The sequence below is a fragment of the Syngnathus scovelli genome, chromosome 8 (assembly GCF_024217435.2).
Source record: "Syngnathus scovelli strain Florida chromosome 8, RoL_Ssco_1.2, whole genome shotgun sequence".
Lineage (NCBI taxonomy): Eukaryota > Metazoa > Chordata > Actinopteri > Syngnathiformes > Syngnathidae > Syngnathus > Syngnathus scovelli.
Window position 1 is genome coordinate 17601509 of NC_090854.1, and position 18136 is coordinate 17619644.

At 45.9% G+C, this 18136-nt stretch overlaps 4 protein-coding genes across 5 annotated transcripts in view; 3 read left to right on the plus strand and 1 right to left on the minus strand.

Moving 5' to 3' along the window:
- Positions 1-430: 430 nt before the first annotated feature.
- On the minus strand, positions 431-2155 carry LOC125974054 (putative methyltransferase DDB_G0268948). The gene is made up of 6 exons (XM_049728842.2): positions 1885-2155; positions 1648-1808; positions 1149-1365; positions 945-1048; positions 721-858; positions 431-634 (listed from the first exon to the last, which is right to left on the minus strand). Exons 1-6 carry the CDS (start codon positions 1993-1995, stop codon positions 532-534), a joined length of 834 nt encoding a protein of 277 aa, XP_049584799.1. The 5' UTR covers positions 1996-2155; the 3' UTR covers positions 431-531.
- Positions 2156-2240: 85 nt separating this feature from the next.
- LOC125974051 (olfactory receptor 2K2-like) lies at positions 2241-4697 on the plus strand. Of its 2 annotated transcripts, none has more exons than XM_049728839.2 (2): positions 2241-2382; positions 3369-4697. In XM_049728839.2, exon 2 carries the CDS (start codon positions 3576-3578, stop codon positions 4554-4556), a length of 981 nt encoding a protein of 326 aa, XP_049584796.1. In that variant the 5' UTR covers positions 2241-2382; positions 3369-3575; the 3' UTR covers positions 4557-4697. The 2 variants fall into 2 exon arrangements, with proteins under 2 accessions (XP_049584796.1, XP_049584797.1); XM_049728840.2 differs by having other exon boundaries at positions 2243-2382; positions 3776-4697.
- A 475-nt stretch (positions 4698-5172) lies between these two features.
- Positions 5173-6708, plus strand: LOC125974053 (olfactory receptor 6E1-like). The gene has a single exon (XM_049728841.1). The coding sequence runs from the start codon at positions 5596-5598 to the stop codon at positions 6529-6531; it is 936 nt and encodes a 311-aa protein (XP_049584798.1). The 5' UTR covers positions 5173-5595; the 3' UTR covers positions 6532-6708.
- A 148-nt stretch (positions 6709-6856) lies between these two features.
- The window catches only part of adarb1b (adenosine deaminase RNA specific B1b), a 42505-nt gene continuing 31225 nt past the window's right edge, over positions 6857-18136 (plus strand). The window contains exon 1 of the mRNA XM_049728829.2: positions 6857-7117. The gene's annotated coding sequence lies outside the window, so the exon portion shown is untranslated. The remainder of the gene's footprint in view (positions 7118-18136) is intronic.

Here is an 18136-nt window from a genome sequence, read left to right on the forward strand (position 1 = left end):
AAGCTCTCAAAGTTGACGAGCGCAACGCAGCGAGTTTTGTGCGGTGCTTTTCTCCAAACGTACTTACGTGACGTTCGGGTTGATTTATTCATTTTATTGAATACCGCTCCTGCGTGACGTCACGCTTGTCGCGCATGCAAGCGCACATTTGACATGGTTTGTTTAAAGGGGTTTTGTCAAGTAATAATCTGCCCCCATACGTTTATATTTCGTAAATATTAGGTTAGGGTTCTGGGGTTCTTCGACCCCAGGCTAATCGCCGCATGCCTCATTTATTGACAGATGTTGGCCAATAAATGAGGAAAGGTCAATACAATGTCGCCCTCTTGCGGCAGTTTATAATATTGTGCTATATTTTTCCCAGACCTCATTTTTGAATCTGATTGTAATATACAGAGTTTGAGTTGTTGACGTTAGCACAGACCACAAATGAGGATGTACGCCATTTATTTGCCACAATAACCAACAATTCCTCAAAATAAAAACACTTTTGAACGGCTACGTGTTATAATGGCGCACGCTTCTCCTTGTCTATATGTCACGTGGGCCATCTTTGCTTGCCAGCAGGTAGAAATACTTGACACCCACCACCACTTGTGTCTCTGCGGAGGTCACCTTCATGATGGACATCAACCTGCAGAGAGGTCGGTAGGGGAAAAACGAATTTCTAAAAACATGTCTGCGATGTCACCACGGGCGAGGAGGAGCTGTCAAAATCACCTTTGGCAAATGTCCTGCGAGAGCTTCTCTGCCTTTTGGGGGTCTTCCCTCACTAGAGCCTGATAGCTGGAGAAAGATTCCACAAAGCCCATGAAGCCGCAGAGCGGCATGGGCGTCTTCACCCATACGTTCTCGCGCCTGCAGCGGAAAATCATCCACAATGTCGTTTCTCCCGTTCAGGATAGCGAGAAGACGGTGCCTATTCCAGGTCGCTGCACACTTACCACTCTTTGTCAGCGTAAGGGATGGAATTGTAGGCCTCCCGGTACAAGTCAATCGAATTTGGACCGAGATGAGGACTGCGATAAGGACGCAAAGCCTCATAGAACTGAAGAAGAGCAAATTACAAGCGCAAGATTCACAGATGGGACTTGTTGCTTTTAGCAAGGCCCAACTGTTGGCTGACGTTTACCAAAAAAAAACCTCACCTCTTTGCAAACTTGGTTGAGGGACTGCGGGCAGCAGCCCGGATAGTCCAGTTCCATATCCAGAGTGTAGTTGAGCAAAGCCAGGCAACCGTGAGGCTTCAGGACCCTGTGGGCTTCATCCAAGAAGCGCCGTCTGTCAAACCAGTGGTAGGCGGACATGGCCGTTATGAGGTCCACTGAGCTGTCAGCAAACGGGAGCTCCTCAGCCACGCACTGTCTGAAGGTGCAACCATCCATACACATGCACAAAAAACACCTTTAACATTCAGGACGCTGGCATCCATCCCAGCATTTCTCATCAGGGTTGTTGGTAGGAATGGGAGTCGTGAACCGGTTCTTGCCTGGGATTGCTTTGTTTACCTGATAATTGCATTTCACAGAAAAAATACCAACTGACTTTAGGCAAGGGAGAAATGGTGACATTTGACATCAAAACGATGGGCTTGCACAGTTATGTCATTTTCATATTTAAATATGAGTTGAATCGTCTCCAAGTTACCTATAAGTGACGTTTGGCTCTCGAGCGCGCTGCAAAGCCACCTCCAGCTGGGCGGGGCTCACGTCCGTGCCCACCACGGACGCAAAGTGTTTGGCCAGCAGCACCGTACCTTGCCCAGAGCCGCAGCCCACATCCACGGCCAGCAACAAGGGTCCGCCTTTCTAACGAGAACATTTGCTCTTGATGGCTACTTGCGTCCCAAAAAACGTGTGCGCATTTTGACGCTTGAGCGCCTACCTGTTTTTCCACAAATGTAATCACATGCTGGATCAGCTGATCCGATGGGGAAACTCTGTACTTCCAATAAGAAGCGGCATGAGCTTTGCCCTCAAATAGACGGTGAGCCATGATCAGTTGAAAGATTGGAACTACTCGTCGGAGACTAGAGGACCGCGCTCAATATTCAGGTCACATGGTCGAAGAAGCACAGAAACAAAAAGGCAGTAACAGTGGGCCGATTGCAAAACTGGGAGGCCCCATTAGAAGGTTTGACAGTGAGCGCCTTTAAAGGGAAAGCGTCTTATTTTCTTGTTGGTTGTCATCGTGGAACGCTGCAGACAACACTAAGCCATGGCTAATTTCACGCTGTAAATCAATGCCCAATTCGGATTGTTAAATATCCTTTTATGTCAATTGTTCAAATGCGTGAATGGAACGCTTCCGTGGTGTGGCACGCATGCGCGCAACGCACGACCTCGAGTGACACGCACAAGAATTGTGTTTATCATCATCAAGGTTTGTTGATGAGTCGTCTGGACAATTTGTCGAACTGAAAAACATGTTTGTTATTGTAGAATGCCCCACGAGAGCACTTTGCGACTAATTGTTCTCGAGGGACAGCGATAGGGACAAATAATGACCTGTTGACCAGCTATGAATAGAAAAATGTTTTCATCATGTTCTGTTTGTGTTTGCATTGTAATTACATTTAATCGTAGAAGCTTCGATCTTAGTTTAACCTCACTCATGCAATATAAATATCCGTCAGAACTGAAATTAAATCGACTAACCGTTTTCAAAACAAGTAAAACCAATTAAGAAAAACAGCAACCGAATATGGCAAACTCGTAAAATTAAAATTAAATAAAAAAAATCCTGTTATTTAGCACTTGGAGTTCAATTAAAATAAAATTACAAATTCACAAACACTTGGAGTTGCTTTCTTAAAAAAAAAAACAAAGACCTAGATCTTGACAGACTGACTCACATCAAATCAATCACATAAACAGCCTTTTCTAATAAAAAAAAAGTACCTTTATCTGTATTATATTTATGATATTAAACAATCACAACTATTTTTTAAATTTATAATTTTAAATTTTTTATTAAATGGACGAATGAACTCAATCTTCATGAATCACGTCATTTACATCCATCTGCACATGCCACGTGGCTGTAAATGAGTTGTTCTGATCCAATGTCAGATTGGAATTGATTACATCGCATGTAAACAGATGATCAGAGATCTTGGATCAGAATGAGCAAAAAGTCTGCACGGTAACTCGATTCAAAGACCTCAGAATGGGGCCTTAAAATGGCAACAGGGGGAAAATGACAGGATGTGGCTCGGTTCACCGTACAACAAGAAAAAAAGGCTGACAAGAGGGAAACGCTTGGAACAGGAGTTGAAGTTCGTCCTGACACTTTACGTGACACTGGAAATAACAGCTCAACTCCAAATATTTTATTGCACAATAAAAATCATTTTATTTGATTGGCAGCGTCGCATCCCTGTTGGCTGAAGTCAGAGCGCTCTATCCAAGGCTTGACGAAAGGCCAACATCCGCCGAGTTGTTGGGGCGTCGACGTGACAGGCAGCCATTGGTCGGCTCGGGTCCCAAAGGTCACGCCGTGCTCTTCTCAAAGCCTTTAACTAGCCGGCGGCGCCCACACTGGTTCGGAGGGGCGGTCGCGCGTCTCCCGGCTGCATGTGTGTCCTGCGCTCACTGAGTGCGCTTGCGTCCAGGTTGTTTATGATGGAAAATGTTTCCGTTGGCGCAATCCTCACTCTCTCTGGTTTGAATTTCCCATTTGCGTACCGAATAATCCTGTTTGCTCTGGTGTTGCTGTGCTACCTTGTCATCCTGCTGAATAATTTCACCATTATTGTTGTCATCCTTGCTGACAGGAAGCTCCACAAGCCCATGTATATTCTTCTGTGTAACTTGTGCATCAATGCCGTGTACGGGTCGGTGGGCTTCTACCCCAAGTTGCTGGTGGACCTCCTTTCGTCTCATGTCATTTCTTACACCGGCTGCATGTTGCAGGGTTTTGTCATACACTCATCGAATTGCTGCGATTTTTCCATTTTAGCGCTGATGGCTTACGACAGGTACGTGGCTCTGTGTCGGCCTCTGGTTTATCAATCTTACATGACGAGGCAGAGAATGTCCCTCTTTGTGTTTTTTGCCTGGTTCATGCCTCACTTTTTTAATTTCATGAACACGGCATCCATCTTGGGCAAAAAGCTGTGCCGCTCTCACATCAACAGGCTCTACTGCGTCAACCTGATGGTGGCCAACCTCACTTGCTCGCCAGTCAGAGGCCACACCGTCATCGCCATGTTCAACATTGCGCTTTATTTTTGTCATTTCCTGTTTGTTTGTTGGTCTTACGGGTATCTGATCAAAATGTGCATTTCGTCCACGCAGATGTGGAAGAAGTTCAAGCAGACGTGCATGCCGCACGTCATCTGCCTGGTCATTTACACCACCGCCATACTGTTGGATTTGTTGTACATGAGATTCGGTTCGACCGACGTGTCGCAACACTTGAACAACTTTATGGCCATCGAGTTTCTACTCATTCCTCCTATTTTCAATCCGCTCATCTACGGGCTGCAGCTGACACTCATCCGCAATAGGGTTTTGGGCCTTTTTCACAGCAAAAAGAAGATCCGCAGCTTTTAGATCGAGATGAGACTGTGGATGGATGGATGGATGGATGGAAAGAGGCTTTTGTTATGATTTCACTTGGAGCCAACGCAGAATATCCTTTTCACATCATGTCATTTCCAGGTTCATTTCAATAAAGTAGAATTTAATAGAAAATTGGTTTATATTAGTCATTAAATTATTCAAATGTGTTCATCACAGGAGAATGCCTTTTACAACACTAACTGTTGCCTACTTTTTGTTTTTTATTCTATTAATGTCACATGCTTGTATCTCAACAAAGTCAATTGTCTGTTTTGTCAGCTTTATTAATATTGATTTTAAAATCTTGACATTACTTTTTTTTAAATTGGATTGAAACCAATAAATATTTTTTTTATGTTTGAGGAAGATTGCGGGGGCCCTTGAGGACTCCTGGTAGAGACAAATAACCATTCACACTTGCATTCACATATTTAATGAAGCAAGCATTGGTGTTTTGGGGTTGTGGCAGGAACACATGGAGACGGACTGATTTATTAAAGAAGATATCAAGTCAAAAATTGTTTGATATACTATGTGGCCCTACTAGTCCAAAAAAGCTCTTCTGACAAATATTACATTTGTAGAATTTGAATGAAATGGCAAAATCCACTTGTTTTCATCCATCTCAGGGGGCGGCCATCTTGTCTCTAGCTGTCGACTGAAAATGACATCACGGCTCGGCTTGCAGGTGACATCATTATGACCGATTTCCTGCGATTCTTAAGCATGGCCTCGCAGTTTCAAATTGGGCCATGCAACAGTTTTTTTTTTTTCATTTGATTGGCATTGTCGCGTCCCTGTTGGCTTGAGCGCTGAAGTCTGCGCGCACGTCCAAGGCTTGACGAAAGGCCTACATCCTTCGACGTGACAGGCACCCATTGGTCTGCTCGGGTCCCAAAGGTCACGCCGTGCTCTTCCCGAAGCCTTTAACTAGCCGGTGGTGCGCACGCTCGTTCGGAGGGGCGGCCACGCGTCTCCCACCTGCATTTGTGTCATGAGGTAATTTGATGCGTCTGTCTGGAGGTTGTTTATGATGCAAAATGTTTCCAGTGTCACAATGCTCACTCTCTCTGGTTTGAATTTCCCCTTTGTACACCGGCTAATCCTTTTTGTGCTTGTGCTGCTATGGTACCTCATCATCCTGCTGAGTAATTTCACCATTATTGTTGTCATCCTTACTGACAAGAAGCTCCACAAGCCCATGTATGTTTTTCTGTGTAACTTATGCATCAATGCCGTGTACGGGTCGGTGGGCTTCTACCCCAAGTTCCTGGTGGACCTCCTGTCGTCTCATGTGATTTCTTACGCCGGCTGCATGCTGCAGGGGTTTGTCATACACTCGTCCAATACGTACGAATTTTCCATCTTGGCGCTGATGGCTTACGACAGGTACGTGGCCCTGTGTCAGCCTCTGGTTTATCAATCTTACATGACGAGGCAGAGAGTGTCCCTCTTTGTGTTTTTCTCCTGGTTAATGCCTCTCTTTTGTATGTTTATGAACACGGCGTCCATCTTGGGTAAAAAGCTGTGCGGCTCTCACATCAACAGGCTCTACTGCGTCAACCAGATGGTGGTCAGCCTCACTTGCTCGCCACCCAGATCCCACACCATTATCACCTCGTTGAACGTTACCTTTTATTTTTTTCATTTCCTGTTTGTTTGCTGGTCTTACGCATATCTGATTAAAATGTGCATTTCGTCCACACAGATGTGGAAGAAGTTCAAGCAGACGTGCATACCGCATGCCATCTGCCTCATCACTTACACCGCCACAGTGCTGTTGGATTTGTTGTATATGAGATTCGGTTCGACCGAGGTGCCGCAACACTTGAACAACTTTATGACCATTGAGTTTCTACTCATTCCTCCAATTTTGAATCCGCTCATCTACGGGTTGCAGCTGACACACATCCGCAACAGGATAGTGGGCCTTATAAACAGCAAAAAGAAGATCCACAGCTTTTAGATTGAGATGAGACTGTTGTGAAGGATGCGTTTGTCAAGGAAAGACAAAAGTAATACAATGAAAATTAGACTTTACTAATTCACTTTCACATAATGATATGCACAGACTCATCTACATGCATTAGAATATGGCATCAAATTTATTTACATTTTTTTTGTATTCATGACAAGAATAAAGTTTTTCTTTTTCACATTTACGCCTTTGTACCGAGTCATCGTTAAACAGACCGTGGAGTAAAAAAAAAAAAAAAAAAAAAAAAAAGCATACTCCGCGTCACTTGGTGACGCTAGTGCACCGCAACATCCAGCGAGTTCTCCGACCCGCGGAGCCACAGCGTCGGAGAAGAAGGCCGAACCGCCCGCCCGCCTGCCCGCCCGCATCCATCCAGGCAGCCAGGCAGCCTCCTCAGTCGTGCGGCCACTGCTGCGGCACGTCCAGTCAAAGCTCCAACGCCACCGCACATGCGATCTCCAGCCGACAAGCATTCCAAGCTTCCTCGCTCCTTCTGCGTTCCACGCCACCGTCGGACGACGCGCAGGCTTCCAGACGTCTGTCTGTTTGTTTTTTTCCTCCACGGTGAAGATCTGTGAGTACCAAACCGCCTGCTAATAGCGTCTCGTTTGGGTGTCTTTGTGCAATACCGCACGATCTTTATTTAAGATCGCATCTGCGTGTGCAAAGATTACATTGGCTGTGGAGGGCGGCGGAACGGTGGCAAAAATAAACAAACCCAAAAAAAATCGCGGGGCGGCTGTCGTGTCCCCTCGGTTGTACCTGACAGCGCTGCCTGGCAGCTTGGCTGCCGATCTACCGCATCGTGCTCGGTCAACCGAGGAAAGCTCTCGCGCAGTTGTTGTTGCAACACATCGGGGGGGTGTTAATGCAGGTGTTCGCCGCAGTGTGCCGTCAGATGATGTCTTCGATGCACTGGCAAGATTGGATTGGATTAGATTAGATTAGAGAGAGAGAGACAGGGAAAAACCGATATTGGGCGTTCGGGCTGCGGCGAGGCTTTTTGGGGGTCCCGTGGATGATTAAACACCCCATGACGTTTGGCCCGGTTGCGATTTGTTATTGTAAGCATGCAGTCGCTTGTCTTGCTGGTTTTTTGTTTTTTTTGGGGGGCTGCACACTCCAATATTAGAATACAAAGTGATATAGATTCATGATTTAGAGATGTCAATGTGCCTGTACATTTTTTGGGAATCCTGTCTGACCTTTGCTGGATGGTACGAGCGGTTAGCATGGCAGCCTCACAGTTCCGAGGATGGGGCTTCAAATGCGTGTTCTCCAAATATTTGTCATCACCGTTGTTTTATTTGACGGGACGCCGCTCGTGTTGGTGTCTTGACATTTGAGTGACCCGACACATCCTCGATATGAGCCATGGCTTGCAAAAGGGAGAGCCCAGCACTGTATGGTGGCAGTGAACTTGCCGTTAGCCCGCAACACTATTAAACCAAGTACAGTTTGCTCCTTCTTGCTGAGTCATCTGTTATCAAATATTTATATATGAAGTAAAAATGCAGCTTCTCAAAGCAAAGTTGCCCTGATATGCTGTATTATTTACAAAAGAATTTTACCGCTGACCTTGCTGACCTTGTTGATGTGACTGACATGCTTTAAGTGGAGCGTGGCTGAGTGTGTGCGTGTGAGTTTTGACCCACCCCACCCCACCCCACCACACACACACACACACCACTGCATGCGGCCGCGAGGGCGCCTCGGCTGTATGTTGGCAAATCCGACCAGTGGCAGTCAAGAGGCCAAGCTAACGTAGCTGGCCGTGAGGGCAAGTCTCTTATAATCTAAGTGTCGTACGTAACCGGAGGCAACGGGATGAGACCCCCACATCCCCGTGGACAGATCTCTCATCCATCCATATGGCCCCTGCCTCCAAGACGTCCTTGTTTTAGCCTTGATGGATGCGCCATTGCTAAGTAAGCAACCAAGTCCTACTCCACAACATTTGCAAAGCCATATTGCACGTGGATGAAGAAAATGAATGGCGGGGGTGGGATTTCCTCACTTAGCCGCACGTCTCCCTGGAGTTAGACCTGAAAAGCCGACTTTCACTGTCTGAAGAAAAAAATGTCGGACGACTTTGGCTGGCTGTAGTCGGTGCAGCGTGAAAAGTAACAAAGTTGAAAGGAAAAAGACACAAGTGGATTCGCCCCACTCCATCTTAGGCTTTCATGCGCTCTCAGCATTTGCGTTGCACAAGGGAATAAGACCTCTTTTTCATGCCATTTGCCGCTGAAACTGCTGAGAGCGCTTCATCAGACTAACAAAGTAGGCCACGCAAGAGAGCGAGCGAGCGAGCGAGCGAGCGAGAACCTTGAGCGAAAGCAATCTTCCTTGCTCCTGTCGGGGAAGTGCGGCAAGTCTTTCTGGTCCTCACTTGTCTCTCGTCTGTGATGAGAGTCGTTTGGACATTGGGCTATGAATTTGGACAAAAGCCAGAGTTGGAGGGGCTAGTGCAAATGATGCCGCGTGACCCCAGCTCGCGTGACTTCTTGGCTTCCCTTGGGGCGGCTACATCAATGCCGCTCCATCAGCCGTGCCACCAAATTATGGCGAGCCGCAGGTTGTGGCCCTTATTCATGCGTTAGTCTTACTTGTGACGCACTGGCTTATGCATAATGCATCACTCTTACTTAAGGGGCGAAACCTATAAATACAAGTCAAGTACACGGTCTTCCAAGTGTCCACGTCGGGCCCGCCCCGTACCTATTTTAAGTCATCGGCGAAATTACGACAAAGGGCGAATTGCACATGCCGCGTGACGTTAGCATCACAGCACAGATGTGACATTAGAGTCAGTGTTGTGTACACACACACACGCATGCACACGCACACTTGCTTGCAGGCATGCAGACAGCCACTATATGTTATATTATAGGACTGGCACCAGCTATTGAATGAATTAAATACATTTTCTAAACAGTGGTTGTAAAATATGTCTCAAAGCTTTGCAATTTCTATCCCCCCCAAAAAAACAAAAAAAAAATTGCTACACTCAGCAAGGAAAGGTGTATAAAAGACAATCATTTCACATTTGGAAAAGAAGATCAAGTGCAATGTGAGTAATGTAAACAACCGGCTAATTTGCTGACACCCATGTCACTCACCAGATTAGGCCCCGCCTTTTAAAGCCGTACACACTCAAAGTCACGGATGCTACAGTCCAAGATGCTATTGGAAAATCATTTCAGATGAATGTTGATTGATGAACGCTTACCAGGGAATTCGCTTGTAGCCGGATAACGCGAATTCCAAATGTTTTTTTATTTTCCTACATGTGGATAGGAGAGAGCACGTCGTTTTTTTGATGAGCATTTGAAAAATTTGCCTTGGAAAAGTGGGAGCGAGCCGATGTGTTGTTGTTCTTCCATTGCTATGCGAGGTTATGCAACATTCTTTGAAGGTACATCAGTAGCGTGCGTGGGGATGAATATTATTTGTTGTTCTTCAGCAGAAAAATGGCTGCGTCCAGGTTTCTGTCAGTATCAGCCATAATGACGTCGTTTAATTTTCTCGGCGGCCAGATTCTGAAAATGGTGAATAAGAGCAGTCCTGGCACAGAGCTGCAGAGCGACTCGACTCTACCGCAGCCTTGCCCGTGGCTACTTGCTGTCACTCAAAGAGTAGCACCGGCCGGCTTTGATAAAACGTGCGCCTCGGTGGCACGCCGCACGTGGCGGATGAGATCTTCAACCTGTCGGACGCCGTATGCCGACCCCGTCACCTGCCGCGACGACCCGTGAAGGTTGCTTGCTATCCGGTAGTGCGTGTGTGTGTACATGCATCTTCGTCATCTCCATCATCATTTTCTTTTTTTAGACTTATTTTATGTCATTATATTTTTATTTCATTTATTACAGCAAGTCCTATCAGATATTCTTTGCATAAGATCAAAAATATTTCTGCAATGTTTGTTTACAAATATTCATTCCTGAGAGGGTTATGACATTGAAGATAGTTTAGGCTTCGATACAAATGTAATTCAGCCTGTACAAATAATACGAAGGTCAGTTTCGCCTAACAAGGTCATCCAGCCGGCTATGGCATGGAGGAAAATGAGTGGCGACGATGACGGACAGTGTCCCTTTCATCGCGTTTATGCCGGCAGTCCCGTTTGAAAGCTTTAATGTAGCTGCCATCTAGCATGTTTTGACTAAGGTCAAAGAGGCCAAACCTCAGCATTCTCAGATAGCCTCATAGAAATCAATTAACCACAATGCCTTCTGGCTAAATGTCCTCCACGATGGAAAAGCATTTGCACCCCCCAATGTTATTTTAGGGTTCAGTTCCTTCACAGACTATATTTTTCTGTCTCTGTTATGGCTATGTGTGTTTTTCCAGCTCGTACGTTCGTTTCCTCCTTGACCGACGACCCCCCCCGATAGTTTTGCGAGGACGCGAACGTTCCTTCAAAGGTGGCGCCAAGCCTCTCTGTACTTTGCGTTAGTGAAGAATTAGATTAGAAATTTTACGATCAAATACCAAGGTCAAAGTGCTCTCATATCTATGGCTTTCTCGCCAAAGCAATTACTCAGGAGTTCTTGAAGAAGGCTCGCATCAAATCTGGCTAAAACCGGTTTCCGCCGGGCACCGTCAAACGTCAATATTATAGATATCACGTTCGTTGTTCATATGAAGCGAAATGCTGTTACTTTGATAAGGGTTATAATAGCCTGGCACTGTTTTTATTTTTTTTCTGGACGCTAGCTCGGACGCTAGCTTAGACGCTAGCTCGGCCGACGCTAACCATTATTCGGGGTCTTTGGCAGCAGAGCGCGAGACAGATGCTGCACGTCTATGGAGGCATATTTGTCTACTGTGCTCACTGACTGGGAACATTTTAATTTAATCCCTATGTTTCTATAAAACAGGTCCAGATTTGTTCCGCCCCCGGGCAATACAGAAGCCGCTGCGGTGGTTGGCGAGTCCGCAAAGTGTACAAATGTTTTCGCGACAAACGTCACAATGGGACTGTGAAGTTTGAAGCCATTGTTGTTTTTATAGGGTGGGGTACCTTTCTTCACTTGAAATGTTGGATTGACGCTTAGAATTGTCACATATTCAAGATGAAGATCCGCATAATTACCGCATACAACTCCCAGCGAGGCCTGGATATCGGGTCGTTTTGGGTGAGCGAGCGAGCGAGCGAGCGCCTGCCTGGCTGCCTGCGTGCCGTGTTCATCTCTGGCTCTGGATCGCAGACTTGGACTGAGTTTCCAACGTTTGTGGCAGCGGTAGAAGCACGTTTTGTGATTGGAGGCAGATAAAACGCTTGCTCTTTCTTCAAACTCTACTGTAGGACGTAACGTCTTCCTTTATGACTTCATGCTGGTCTTGTAAGGCAAGCAGTTTTTCAGATGGAAACACAACTCATAACAGATATAAATTGTGCATTTATTTTATGTTTTCCTTTTTTTTTTTCCCAATTAGCTTTCCAATTTATGGATGTGTCATGATGAACAGATGATCTAAAGACAATGGATCATTCAAAGTGGTACCTAGCTCTGAGAATTGTGCATTTTTCTGCCAATTTGAAAGATAGTGCTGTGTTTTATCGTCACCCTGTTATGGCACTCTTGAACAATCTGTACCTGCATAAAAGGCCCGTCATCGGTGATGATCAGCGACTCGGTGGAACACCATGTCCTAGCATTTAAAAATGTTTTTTTATTCATCATCAAATGAAGTCTGGCTTCACTCCGCAGTCGCTACCAAGGAGACGATGGGACCTCTCCGAGGATTCCCGCATCCTGGCGGCAGCCGAGCGATGTTGCATACTCCGGTGGAATGCGGCTGCTGCACCATTGTCGTGTGTGTGTGTGTGTTTTTTTTTTTTTTTTTCAAGCCGCCCTATTACTCAGCTCTTTTTTTTTGGTAGCGCTGTTACGGCTCCCGGGGGTTGCGCCCGCACACTCATTTTATGACCTTGTTGCATCAAAGTGCGCACGCTCGCCGGAGAGCTTTTTTTTTTTTTGCTCTTCACTTATGCACCGCATGGAGACTTCCACCCGCAGCTATCCGTACTATAGGAGGTGCGTTTGCGTGTTTGTCAACTTTGAAAATTGCAGCTGTGTTTAAAATAAATAGTTGTGCACCAGGGGGTCCTTTTATGCATATTGGGCTCAGCGCTGCGGTGGCGCACGCTGCTGCAGCTTTCCTGTAACAACAAACACACATTTTTTACAACCCAAATGGCTTTCAAGCAATTATTGCAGCAACATCTGGGCACAAGGAGAAAGGGAGGCAGGCGGAAGAGCACCAGCGTCCTGCAGGGCGCTCGGCTATAATCGAACCGTAAATAAGACATGGCTCATGCGGGATGCTTGTGCAAGCAAGCGTGGGTTTGTGTGTGCGTGTGGGAGAGTGCGAGAGAGAGAGAGAGGCCATTTCAATGGAGTGTGCAGCAGGGCAGGGGGGGGGGCGGGGGTGACGAGGTGGAATCTGCCATATGGATGACAAAGACAAAAGGAGAAATGGAGGAGATGAGAAGGGGGAACTGGGCGCCCCACGTCAACTCACTTAACGCTCCCCGCTGGCCCCGGCCGGGGATGCTGACGGCACACTTTGGGTGATTCATACCCCCTCCTCAACTAGTTGCCCCACCCCCACGTCTTTTGCGCTCTGCTTCTTCTCCTCTTCTAGTTGACCTAGTGCTGTTCCATTTTTTTTTTCCCCCTCCTCATGTCCCTCTTGTCCTCTAGTTGGCCTTGCAGATTTGGACACTTGCTTTCAAGTTGGCAGGTCTGCCGATGCGTGCGACAAATCCTCAGTGTTGTCTTGCAGGATTCAAAGCCTGCGCCTTTCTCGTTAGTCCCTCGTTAATCGCCGGGGCTCCATTCCAGAACCCCCTACGAGAGAGAGGAACATCCTCAAAGACCATATTATCATTTGAAAGCTGTCTGCATAATATCCATAAAAAATATGCATGTGAGGTGCAGTTATCTTTTCGTCCACTAGGGGCTTCCATCCGAACATTGGACACTGTTGCGATCAAGGGTTTTAAGCAAATTAGCAATCAAATTGGACGCGAACGCACGTGCCCAGCGATTGGCAAGATGAAAAAATATATTATTCATCGACACTCTCCTTTGATTGATCAAAGAGTTTTCTTCCTTTTCATTGAATTTCAAACATGTTGCTGCTGCTGCAGCAGCATTTCCCGTGACACCGAAATTTGCAAATTGTGACTGTGGCAAGTCATAAATGAGTGCTGGCTGCTGATTTTAGAGACTGCTTGAAGCAGAGCACTTGAGATGATAAACGCTGGTTTCGATGAAGTGATAAACGTGAACAAGATTACAAAGTTAGAGGAGGGAGGCTGAGTGATGCTCTCTCTCGCTCCGCTACGCTCTCATTTCCGCTTGCGACTCTAATAATGGACCACTTGCGGTTTGACAAATTTGGTCCAACGAGCCATGTATGAAAAACATATGCCGCTTGTTGGTAAAATCGATGGCAGGCCGATTGTGGTTTGTTCACATGGCTGAAGGCTCCTACTTGTAGAAGATGCACGCCACTTTTCCAAAAGAGTCTCAAGTTCCTCGCTTGGCTGATTCTTCTACTTTGCTTCCCTAAGGCGAAGGAATGCCACCAGAAATTCCGAATCATCCACCCTTTACAAATCCGTTCAAAAAAAAAAAAAAATCTTCCAGGAAACGATTCAAGCTAACAAGATTGTTTTGAAATCGTTTTTGCTTCTATTTCTCTTGGCCTGTGTGGGTGCGAGCAAGATTTCTTGAGCTGATTGATTTACCCGCCATCCCTGTGAACACGAACCGCGTAGAAAGTAAGATCGTGTTTCGACAAGATTCATTACTCTTGATCAGAATCTGCGGGACGGCTGGTTCCGTGAAACGTAGACGTGCCGTCGAGCGTTCGGGATGCAGAGCGCCCGCCAACGCCTCTCGTGACATCGCCCCAATCCGATCAGATTTCCTTGAAAGCAATTACAAGACATCTGATAAGTTCTTTCGGCAGCCTCTGATTTTCTTTTGTCTAGCGACACTGTCAGCTTCAAAAATATTGGGACAGAATCTTTTTTTTGGTTCTGGGCGCCATCGCAGTCGGCAAATGTCCAATGTGTGCCAAAGCACTTAGCTGAAGATGAGCAAACATTGCCTCAAATACTTCCGAATTTAACTTGCAGGGTTTTTCAGAAGCCCTGGAATCAATAAATAACTTGTAAAGATCTTTTATAATTGATACTAATCATCTCTATTGGCAGACATTCACGGCCTCCTGCTGAGCTGGCTCAATTTGGCGGCCCGTCTGCATATGAATGTGCTTTTTACGTATTTATTTTGCTCCCAGCGGCCAGTGGCGACAAATATTTTTTGCTGGAACTTGAATTATTCCCATTGTTGGATGAATCGTCTTAGCACCTAATGTGATGATGTAATGCCAACCGGCTTGTAATAAGCGCTCAAGCCCAGATCAAGTCGGCCAACCAAGTTTTAGATTTAAAGTTCCTCCAACGTGGCGTCATTTAGCAAAAAGCAATGCGGTGACATTCCCGTCTCCCGCTGGAAATACTTTGTTTATTGCTGCCAAACAAGTCCGTACACAAACGTTTCACACCCCGTAAATGAGACTTTACGAGATTTCTTGACACGCTTGAGCTTTTTTGGTGTTGACTAACGACACGTGCACTTGAAAGCGGGGACTTGCACAAACGCAAATACTTGCGCCCAAACGTCAAACTTGCGCTCACACGTCTCTCACCAGTTACTGCCGTGACTTTAAAAAGACAAAAACAAATGAAGGAGGAGTTGCTTTTTAATCCGATGGATGGCGTTTCAATGAAATTTGCGCTGGATAAGCCGTCGGTGGCAATGCCTCAAGGACGTGCTTCATTGTTTGTCCATGTGTCACAAGTGATCGCTCACACTCGGAGCAACAACGCGTTTAGCATCGCACGGGGGCATTCTCGGCCAAGACCACGCTTTAAACGTTTATAAAGTCTACGTTGTGTGGGCTCGTCATCATTTTCCCTAATTTTATTTTACCCCGATAGCATCATTGTCTGCCATTTTTGATATTCATATGGATACTGGAATCCATCGGTTTACCACCAACGACTAATAAACTTGTCAAGGATGTTTTTCGACATAATTCAAGCTTCTCTACATGTTTTCCATGGGTAACGTTTCACTTTAAAACCACAGAAGAATGATCCAGACAATTTTTCTGAATGGCCCGGGCTCCCATTCAACGGGGAAGAGACGCCTGAGTGAAGCACAACACTTTACAATAATCTTCTCGTGGCAGCCGGCAACTTTAATATCATGCTGCAAATGATACACACAAACACGCATAAGTGTGCACTTATGTGGAGTGAACAAGGGAAGCTTTCTCCGCTTTGTTGAATGACTTGCTCCGGCTGAATGGTTAAGCGTGTCCTCTGTCTCCGTGACTTCGACGGCCCACCACGAGTAGGCCAAAGAACGTCCAATGAATGGCAAGGGAAGAAAAATACACTTGTAATGATAATCCATATGTATGCTTACGTTATATTATATTCTTATTTTTTTAATTTGTTGCCGGATCATTTCTCCGCCGCATTTTCCCCTCTTGATCCCCTCTGACAGTGCACATCTATTTTTGTAGATGCATTTCTCCATTATTCATTAGCAGGCAGTGCCGTTGGCGCAGCCTGTGTGTGACCAACAAGCACAGGTTATAATCTTGCCTACTTTCCCCCCCCCCCCCCCCCCCCCCCCCCTTATCAGATGAGCGCTTTTCCCTCACGGCGTCGTCTATCGAGACGTATGCATCGGAATCGGAATAACTAGCCAACGCTTCACTCATTTGTGCGTGCAGTGAAAAGTGACAAGGGACAACTATTTGAATTCTCACGGCAAAAGTTGAAAACTCGGCCGTCCAAAACCGAGGACCCCCCCCCTCCCCGTAGTCTTATTAGTTCTACAGCGTTGTAAAACATTACGCAAGCATTATTAGTCACACACCACTGCCCAGCGCTCCCTAACTGTCCTCTCGTGGCTTATACTGTCCTTTTATCTTCCACTGACCTGTCTAGAATAATACTTAAAAATAAATTGACGCTTCAATGTTTAAGTTTGCCACGTTACTTTTATATCGGAGACAACTTGTGCCCTGTCAATATAAATGTTCAATGCCTTGGAGTTTGGGGTGTGGAATTTTGGCTTCCACGGCCTGGACTTGTCATTGCGCCACCAATGTTGTGGTTCAAATAGCACGGGCCTGATTTTTATTGTGATTTATTTCCGTGGCCGTTGCGCAAATCATCCCACCATCTGCCTGTGGCAGCGGAGGCCAAGCCCGACCACTTAGCGCTTGGCAGGTTAAACGGGGCGCCGTGATTCAAAGAGGGAACGTTGCTTTTTCCTGGTCAACGTGAAGGTTATAACTCTCGGAATGCAAATTTCAAAGCGGCCGCTTGTGTTTCTTTTTAGTTCAACCTTAGGAAGGCCTTCTTCTGTTGTTTATATCTCGGTACCGGCGCAGGAAGAGCGAGTGCTAAACCCTTCAGGTTATAAAGGATGTTAGCTAATTGAAGCCAACTGCTGCGTTCTATAAAATATTAAAGTGGAACACATTTTGCTTTCCGCCCCGTAAGACTTAACAGTTGACTTCAACCTCCATTTACGTGAACATGTTCACCGCCGTGCACGTTTGGATCTGTCATCTGGAATCCAGTTGGTTAGCACCAAGTACAGATGGGGGCCTTGACCAGATTGAGGGAATAAAATGTAGGCCATACTCATTAAAGAATATTTGTTGTGGTAGTTAATCAAAAGTGTGTTGTGATCATGAGAAAAGGATGATGCAGAGTAAATGAGCCACAGCATGCAAAAAAGCTGCATTTTGGTTTTGTTTTCTCCTCTTTTTTGTCAGAAACTAGCCATGTTCTACTAAAATCAGCCAGCAAGAATTTTCTTTTGTTTTAAAGAGTTGAGGTTCTTGGTGGGCTTTGGTGCCACAGAGCACAACATTCTGTTCAGATCAGTCAAAAGGCTATTTTGTATTTGAATGTTTTATCATTATCGATCTAATCTTGATTGATTCGCTTGTGGTGTGCGATGAGAATTTTTCTTCCAGTTGGACCTCCCAAGGCTGTTAACCATAATCTTGTATCCGCTTGTGTATCTTTTAAGCTCCAAATCTATTTTCCTTTTATAATTTTTTTGATGTACACCCTTTCAGGAGTAGCCCAAGGTGACCGAGCTGACTCACAATGTACGCGATGGGAGCAATCAAACCCCAATGACCTCTTAACATGGCCGCTCTGTTTCCTTCTCTAATGAGCGCTCGCTCATAATCTATAGTGTGTACAAACGCCGCGGGGTTCATCAAGGCTCCACATCAATGTTGATTTTCCGCACGTCCGGCCTGCTGTGCAAATGGGTCAGAAATCAACTCGCGTCGACATATAGGAATCCGAACGTGATTTTTCTAGCCGCTCGGCGGCACGCAAAGCTTTCCAACGATTTTTTTCTCAAAGTGAGACGCCCCACTGGTGACAATAAACATCACCATGTGTGTCCTTACCGCTCTCTCAACATGCACTTTAGTGGGTAGTAACCAGCACAGCGCACTTAAC

What these genes read in the sequence shown, in the direction of transcription:
- LOC125974054 (XM_049728842.2), bottom strand. Translation starts at nt 1,995, where the DNA reads ATGGCTCACCGTCTATTTGAGGGCAAAGCTCATGCCGCTTCTTATTGG. An exon ending in TTACATTTGTGGAAAAACAG is followed by an intron (nt 1,809 to 1,884) that starts GTAGGCGCTCAA and finishes TGTTCTCGTTAG; the next exon opens with AAAGGCGGACCCTTGTTGCT. An exon ending in GAGCCAAACGTCACTTATAG is followed by an intron (nt 1,366 to 1,647) that starts GTAACTTGGAGA and finishes TTGCACCTTCAG; the next exon opens with ACAGTGCGTGGCTGAGGAGC.
- LOC125974051 (XM_049728839.2), top strand. Translation starts at nt 3,576, where the DNA reads ATGTGTGTCCTGCGCTCACTGAGTGCGCTTGCGTCCAGGTTGTTTATG.
- LOC125974053 (XM_049728841.1), top strand. Translation starts at nt 5,596, where the DNA reads ATGATGCAAAATGTTTCCAGTGTCACAATGCTCACTCTCTCTGGTTTG.